This window comes from Sabethes cyaneus, chromosome 1 (genome assembly GCF_943734655.1).
Source record: "Sabethes cyaneus chromosome 1, idSabCyanKW18_F2, whole genome shotgun sequence".
Classification (NCBI taxonomy): domain Eukaryota; kingdom Metazoa; phylum Arthropoda; class Insecta; order Diptera; family Culicidae; genus Sabethes; species Sabethes cyaneus.
The window spans coordinates 36,966,172-36,974,113 of record NC_071353.1 but is presented as its reverse complement, the minus strand read 5'-3'; the positions used below and the strand labels follow the sequence as shown (position 1 = coordinate 36,974,113).

The following is a 7,942-nucleotide window of genomic DNA, read 5'->3' as shown; positions in this document are numbered from 1 at the left end:
CAGATGGTGTTTGGTCCATGACGTTTGTACTGTCATGGACCAAACGGTGTGTGATTGATTTCGAGCCAAGGGACTCGCAACTCTATTTTTGTCTGCTGCAGTTGACAAAAACTCAAACCCAAACACGCAGCGCAATTGTCGTTTGTATTGTTTTGATCCCGATAATGCATTTATCTGATTTTTAGCGTAAATAAAACAAACTAAGAAACTTTTCGGAAGTTACATAAGCAGGCAAGAACAGCAAATCGGTGAGAAAAAAGTAGCAAGAGCGGCATTGAAAATTATGGTCACCTGCCTGCCCCTTCACATGTGAGTTTCACAATTTCTTACCGATAGATCCCCCCTGGTTTTAACAATTTCACACCCCTGATTTACACCGCAAAACGTGATTTGACGTTTATTTCTTACCACTGCGGCTCTGGCGGCCCTGCCTTACCTTATGCCCTTCTCCACACCAGGTGTGATAGTCTCATTGATTACCACCATCACAAATTTTTGTTTTGCTTCTTTGCTGTGTAGGCACTTGATTTGATTGGAAAGCTGGAAGTTAAGTTGTGTTGAATGTGTTCACGTTCAGCATAGAAAACTAAGAGGAAAACGTTACCTGTGGGAAGACTTTGCTAACATTGTGCTTAGAAAGGTAATGCCAAGGCAGCAGTGCGGCTCATACGGTAGTGAATCGAAAATGAGGACCGATACAGCAGCAGCTACTGCCGGTAACCTCCGCGCAAATACCGGCACCGATTCTGCGGCCGAACAATCGACATCAGATGCTAGTTGCTTCATTGATGTTGACACCTATCGCAAAATAATGAAGAGTTTTATGGACATGGTGAGGAGTGCATTAAATGTTGTTCGCACAGGTCTGTTTATCATTTGTTTTGCAGAGGCGCTATCGAACAGCATTATTCTGGGCGGAGAAAGTTACTGTCCTCAGTAACAACGAACCGAAAGATGTATACTGGCAAGCTCAGTGTATGTTCCTGCTGCGGGAGTATCACCGTGCGGCTTACATTATACGAAGCCGTGGGTTGGACAAGCAGAATCTTCTCTGTCACTATTTGGCTGTTGAATGCCTAGCCGAGGCAAAGGAGTTTCAAGAAGCATTAGATGTGCTAAATTCGGTGGATTGTGAAAAGCTAGCAGTTAGTGTCTCTTCTGCAAGCGTAAGTTGCAAAGACGATTCAGGTGCGGTTGATGGACCAGTTTTTGAAGAGCCTAACAAAAGTGATCTGCTAGGTTCAATTTATTTCTTGAAGGGAAAAATCCTAGAAGCGATGGATAACCGAGTATTAGCAATGGATTGTTACGTTCAAGCATTGCACAAATCTGTTTACTGTTCAGAAGCCCTGGACGCACTCGTTCAACATGAAATGCTGATGGCTTGGGAAGAGAAAGAATTGATGCAACATATGCCAATGGAACAGCAGTGTTCCGAACCAGAAAGGAAGATTTTGAAGCGACTCTACGAAAGTAAGTTGAAAAAATACTATGAATCGATTGCTCCTCAAACAAACATCGAGCAGACACCAGTTGGAACAATGAGTTCTGATTTGCTGCATGAGCTGACAGAGAAGATGAAAAACAGTAAAAACATTGAAAGTAACAAAGCGGTAACTGCTTCCACACTGCCGAAGTGTTTCACAACTCCCTTGCCCAACAAAATCATGTCACCAGCGAATAAAATTCTAGACGATTTGAAAAATACACCTTCATATTTGATACAATCATCTCTCTCAAAGGCGTCATCCGTGTTTGGTTCTGGTGGCGGAGGTAGTACCAGCTGCAAGCAAGATACTCCCTATCGCATCAACCGACCAGTCAGTATGCAAAGTCCATCGGCTATCGCAATCCAAAACTGCTTCGACCGTTTGGAAGGATGTGTGGATTTGGTTGTTTCGAAGGCGGAGAAATTTTTCTACAACTGCGATTATAAGAAGTGCATGAAAATCATAGATGAGTGAGTATGATACTATTTATTCATTACAAGTACCTATACCTAACTACCAGGTAACTACAGTTCACGTATCAGCATTCGGGTTTCTGCCAAGCAACTGTCCCCCATATAAAAGTTTCCATCGTAAGGGTGATACTCTTTATCGCATAGTGAAAGGTTTTTGCCATTTTTCACACTAGAATGCTCCCTGTAACAAAAACGGAAATTTTAATTCTATGAATAGTTTTGTATTGCGGTAAAGTTAGTAACGCACGGTAAATCTCGGCATTCGCGAAACCACCAGCCACTCCGGAGCTGATCGGCACATTCTTTCCCCGTTCCATCGTTGTTCCGATCTGGAGTGGAAAATTTTGCTCCCCTGCTGTACTCCATCGTCGGGCCAGCACTTCCATAAACGTAACTTCCCAAGTCCAATATGTATCTCTCTTCTTCACCTCCAACCGTTACCCATCCGTAGCGCGCCCCTTCCATTTTGCCGTTTGTTGCTTTCATTACCACCAGTAGCTCGTACCGATTGGTTTTCAATAGCTGGTGAAGTTTCTCCAAACCTAACCAAAATTCCCCATTCGGATCTCCGAAACCATCCTTGTATTCCTTCCAGGTACGATCGAAACTCAGTCGTCCATTTTCCTGCCGGTTCTGAATGACAATCCAACCGTGACTGCCGATGAAACTTTCTTGGTCACAGTAAACCGGATAGGGATACGGAACCGAGTCGGATTGCGGCTGCAACAGATAAACTCCGCTTGCGTCGAGCGGTACCTTTTTACATGAATCTATGAGATTCCAATTTTGCGAGAAACTGGAACCGATCGGCGGAAGGTTTCCCTTGGATGGGCTCATCCAGTTTTGCCTGCACAAAAAAAAATGTTTTATTAACAACTCGTATCGTAACAAAGTCATCAACCGCTAACCAATTTTCTAAAGAGCTGCATGTCTTGTTGAGGTTTGCTATTAAATCGCTGAGATATTTGATACCTTCAACGTTTCGAACAATCTGTAATGAAAGTATGTAATGATAGTATCGATTACGATAATAGCTGTACGTTCCCTAAATATCGTTCCCAAAAGCAGGCCAAAATGTTCCGTAAAAGTTCTTTATTTCTTAATACGATAAATTCCATGAACGCTGAAGTTTCTTTTCCCAGCGTCTCATTAAGGACATTAAGAAAATAAACCGCTGTTACTGCTAAGTTCTGAATAAGTTAGAAACCCTTCTTACTATTAGAATCAAACACAAAACTACCACAGTTTTAACAGTCGGAACCATTATGTTAGAGCTTATACGGATGAAAGTGAACTAAACTGAATGCAAACTCTGGTCCATTTATAAAAGGTGAGACCGATAACTGGTTTTATAACCTTTCTGTGTTTTGATTTATTTTCACTCGTTCTATGTTATTTTAATGCATATTAAATAAACAAAACATCAGACTCAATTGAACGGTAAACGCTAAGGGGCTATCACTTATTCCTTTTATACATACCTATCTTACTTCAAACATGCATCATCTACATGTATCATTGCTGTTTAAGTTTGAAAACTAGTAACCCCATTCCATCAATCCAATTTGAGCGTGTCAGGGTACCACTTATTGTACGTCATTGGATGTTTTAAATATCAACGAATTATAATGCTTCAGACAGTATGGATTCTAAGTAATACTTTCCATATGATGTTAATTTTTTTTATTAAGCAGGGCGTGGCCCTGGCCAGTGATATTTGATAAATATGTATGCATACATAGAAATTCTTTCTTTTTATTATGTCGCTCTAACTTTCATTTTCTATTTTCTTTTGCTATTCAGAGTTCTCAAGCGAGACCCGTACCACAAGCGCAGTCTCACCGTGCAGATTGGTTGCCTAATGGAGATGAAAGATTTCAACAAACTATTCTACGTGGCACACAAGCTAGTAGATTTCTATCCTGAGGATGCTATCTCCTGGTATGCTGTCGGTTGCTACTACGATTTGATTGGCAAAAGTGATCCCGCCCGCCGGTATCTATCGAAAGCGACCACTCTGGATCGGCTGTATGGTCCAGCCTGGCTGGCATACGGGCATTCATTTGCTAAAGAGAACGAACATGATCAAGCCATGGCGGCATACTTCAAGGCTACCCAACTCATGAGAGGGTGTCATTTGCCGCTGCTGTACATCGGAGTGGAATGCGGACTGACAAAAAATCTGGAAATGGCAGAGAAATTCTTCTACCAAGCCATGTCCATTGCTCCATTGGATGTTTACGTACTGCACGAACTCGGAGTGATAAAATTCGAATATAAACTGTACGAAAGCGCAGAGGAAGTTTTTCGAACCACGCTTGATATGGTGCAAAGCATGGCCAAAGCTAATCGAGAGCCGATTTCGGTCCGATGGGAGCCCTTGCTCAACAATTTGGGCCACTGTTGTCGGAAGAATCGCAAGTACGAGGAGGCATTAGAGTTTCACCGGAGAGCTTTGTTTCTCAAACCGTTGAGTGCTGCCACTTACACGGCGATAGGCTTTGTGCAATCGCTAATGGGAAAACTGGACGAAGCTGTCGAATCATTCCATAAAAGCTTGTCGCTCAAAAGGGACGATGTTTTTACGACAACAATTTTGAAGTACGTGATCGAAGATTTGGCAGAGGAAGCACCGCTACCGTTCTATGCTGGCGAAGGAGAAGATATCGATCTAGACGCGAAGGAAGAGGACGACTCAGAAGCAAGAGATGACGATATGGTTGATGAAAGTAGTAGTAAAATCGGCTCCGGAGGCGGTGATGCTGGCGGACTCGTTGATGGACCACCACCGCGATTGAAGCTTAAGTTTGATGAGTATGACTCGAACGCATCACCGGTGAGTGATACTAGTGCAGATGACATGAGTTTGGACCTGTAGTGGGCAGGTAAGTTCGGAAAATAGAATGTTATTGCGTAAAATAATTGTTTATCTGTAATATATTTTAAACAGTTATTTTGATAGTCAACGTTATTTATTTTAAAAGAAATTCTTGAAATTCAATGAATTGTGATACTCAACGAAAGCATCTAATTTATGTAAGGGAAACTTGTTATTTACATGCTAAGTCCAGCTCCATCGCAAGCTTTGAAGATTTTTTCCACCGACCAAATATACGCCGCCGTTCGTAGATCCAGGCAGAGCTTGTGCTGATTGGCGACTGTCATGATTCCTCGTCCGGCAGTTTCTAACACATATTTCAATCCGGAGGCAACCACGTCTGCTTCACTAGCGTTATCTAGATAGTGACTGAGGGCCTCCGTTGGGTTCACCTCGACACAAACCGATGCATCTCTGAGCGAATCCTGAACGGATTTGAGCACTTCCCGAAGATTTTCAGACTCTTGTCGAAAGGACAGCTTGCCGAAGGAAATATGATTGATGTTTTTCAAATACTCAAAATAGGAGGCTGTCACGCCTCCGGCATTGCAGTATAAATCTGGGATCACTAGAATTTTTCGCGTTTGAAGGATTTGATCGGCTGCCGGAGTAGTTGGGCCGTTAGCACCTTCGGCAATTATTTTGGCTTGAATTTTGTCAGCATTGGTAGAGTTTATTGACTTTTCAACCGCTGCTGGAATAAGAATATCACATTTGTGTGCTAAGAGATTCTCTTCGACAGCCTTCGCCTTGGGAAAAAACTTAATTGTATTGTTCACTTGCTTGTATTTAATCAGCTCTTCTACGTCTATACCTTTCTCGTCTAGCAGTGATACATCGTGTTCTTGAATGCCAATTATTTTACATCCTGCTTTTTGGAAAAAGCGACCAGCATACATACCGACATTTCCGAATCCCTGAATAATTACCGTTTTATCTTCCATTCCTGGTTGAAGACCAATGGCCTCCATCCATTTCTTTTCTTTTACAAAGCAATTGGTCGCTATAAAGACTCCTCTACCGGTGGCTTCAGTTCTTCCACGAATTCCGCCCTGATGTAACGGCTTTCCGGTAACTACTGCCAACGCGTTGATGTCCTTATGTCCATATGTTTTACTATACTGATCGGCAATCCATGACATTTCCATATCACTAGTACCCATATCCGGTGCAGGAACATCAATTCCAGGACCAATAAAGTTTCGTTTGGCCAATTCTGTCGTGTACCTTCTGGTAATATTCTGTAATTCTTTTTTGCTGTAGCGACTCGGATCAATTCGCACACCACCCTTAGCACCTCCAAACGGAACATGAACGCACGAACACTTGAATGTCATTAGAGATGATAAAGCTTGCACTTCATCCTTAGTTACTTCCATCGAATATCGGATGCCTCCTTTAACCGGCAATCGATGTAGTGAATGATGGGAACGGTATCCAGTTATAATCTCGTAGTTTCCGTCATCCCTTAACACGGGAAAACGTATTTCTAATGTATTCGCTGTTCCACTAAGCGTCTGAAATATAGCTTGGACCCGTTGCTGCCGTTTCTCATCTTTCATCCTTGGATATTTTTTCAGGTATTCCAACAGCCTTGGTTCTAGTTTAACGCAAGCTTTGTGGAAAAAATATTGTACCATTTTCGAAAACTGTGGATCCTTTTCGGTGGCAATTTGTTCCAGTTCCTGCGGCATAGTGTGTTGGAAGCGTCGCAAAATGAAGCGTTGGGTAGCCATCGAGCGGAGTTTTGCTAACGAAGAACTCATCTTTCGATCGTAAAATATTAAAAAGTTGTCAAACATATGCAAAGCCTACTACCATCCTAAAGACATTCCTAGAAGCTTAATCTCATTTTGGACTTGGAAGATACAATAAGTTACCTATTTCTCCGATTCACTCGGTTCTGGGCTGCCGGTTTTCAATTCCTTGGCCACCGTGTACTCTCCGCTCCGCGTCTCGTTCCACCTGGTCTAACCATCTTACTCGCTGCGCTCCTGGTGATTTTGTTCCTATCGGATTTGAAGCAAACTCCATCTTTGCAAGGTAGTTGCCCGGCCTGCATTCTTGCCACATGTCCTGCCCATCGTATCCGGCTACCTTTAGCTACATTTTGAATATTGTGTTCGCCATAGAGCTGTGGGAGTTCATGGTTCATCCTCCGCTTCCATACGCCGTTCTCCTGTAAGCCGACAAAAATCGTCCTTAGCACTCGTCTTTCGAAAACTCCGAGTTCTCGCAGGTACTCAGGTACTTTGAGCATTGTCCACGTTTCATACCCGTACGGAACATGCGGTCTAATAAGCGTCTTGTACAAGATACATTTCGTACGGGGACTTAAGGCACAGACACAATGCATTTTACGGTTCAGGGCCAGGATGTACTTTGCTTTAAACATGTTTACCTTTGACTCAATCTTTTCTGCTTAGCGCTTTAGTCTGGTGTACTCTTCAACCACTGTCACAGGTGTTCTGCCGATAATATCCATGTCATCGATAAAGTAGACGAATTGACTAGATTTGTTGAACATCGCGTTCCACGTGTTAATATCCGCTCGGTCACCTTGACGAATACTTTGCGATTGTAATGAACTCGACAATCCAGCCGAAATCTGAATACACCACTGTGTACCATCCATCGTAGTTGGAATCAGTTTGATAAGCTTCCTGGGGAAGCCGTTCTCGTCCATGATTTTCCATTGCATTTTTCTGTCGATGTCGAAAAATTTCCACAAATATCCCAACAACCATTTTTGTTTAAGAATAACTTATTCAACTACTGTACAGCTAAAACCCGTGGAGATGTGCTTAATAAGCTGTAAAACAACAAAAATGTTCCTTGGGGTGTGCGCAATTGATGATAGTCGGCGAAAAATGATTTGGGACAGCACTTTGTAGACTGCATTGAGAACGGGGATCGCATGATAGTTCTTACTGTCCAACTTATTGCACTTCTTGTATCGGTTAGATGAAGGGTGTCCTCGTTAAAATTGCAACGCACAATGAGTCGTCATTGATTTTGTACATTTCAAAAGCAGTTTTTTTGTTTGAAACAAAAATTATCTTCATGAAAATATATTTACTGTGTTCAGAGTGGCAAAAAGA

At 42.4% G+C, this 7,942-nt stretch overlaps 2 protein-coding genes across 2 annotated transcripts; one reads left to right on the top strand and one right to left on the bottom strand.

Annotated features, from left to right (window-relative positions):
- Window positions 1-535: 535 nt before the first annotated feature.
- On the top strand, window positions 536-4,882 carry LOC128741456 (cell division cycle protein 16 homolog). Its single transcript, XM_053837285.1, has 3 exons — window positions 536-832; window positions 888-1,960; window positions 3,767-4,882. The coding sequence occupies exons 1-3, from the start codon at window positions 644-646 to the stop codon at window positions 4,839-4,841; spliced, it is 2,337 nt and encodes a 778-aa protein (XP_053693260.1). The 5' UTR covers window positions 536-643; the 3' UTR covers window positions 4,842-4,882.
- Window positions 4,883-5,017: 135 nt separating this feature from the next.
- On the bottom strand, window positions 5,018-6,607 carry LOC128745583 (glutamate dehydrogenase, mitochondrial-like). Its single transcript, XM_053842661.1, has one exon. The coding sequence runs from the start codon at window positions 6,605-6,607 to the stop codon at window positions 5,018-5,020; it is 1,590 nt and encodes a 529-aa protein (XP_053698636.1).
- Between the last annotated feature and the right edge of the window lie 1,335 nt (window positions 6,608-7,942).

Coding starts and splice junctions, on each gene's coding strand:
- LOC128741456 (XM_053837285.1), top strand. CDS start 644: ATGCCAAGGCAGCAGTGCGGCTCATACGGTAGTGAATCGAAAATGAGG. Junction 833..887: donor TGAAGAGTTTTATGGACATG/GTGAGGAGTGCA, acceptor TTTGTTTTGCAG/AGGCGCTATCGAACAGCATT. Junction 1,961..3,766: donor TGCATGAAAATCATAGATGA/GTGAGTATGATA, acceptor TTTGCTATTCAG/AGTTCTCAAGCGAGACCCGT.
- LOC128745583 (XM_053842661.1), bottom strand. CDS start 6,607: ATGAGTTCTTCGTTAGCAAAACTCCGCTCGATGGCTACCCAACGCTTC.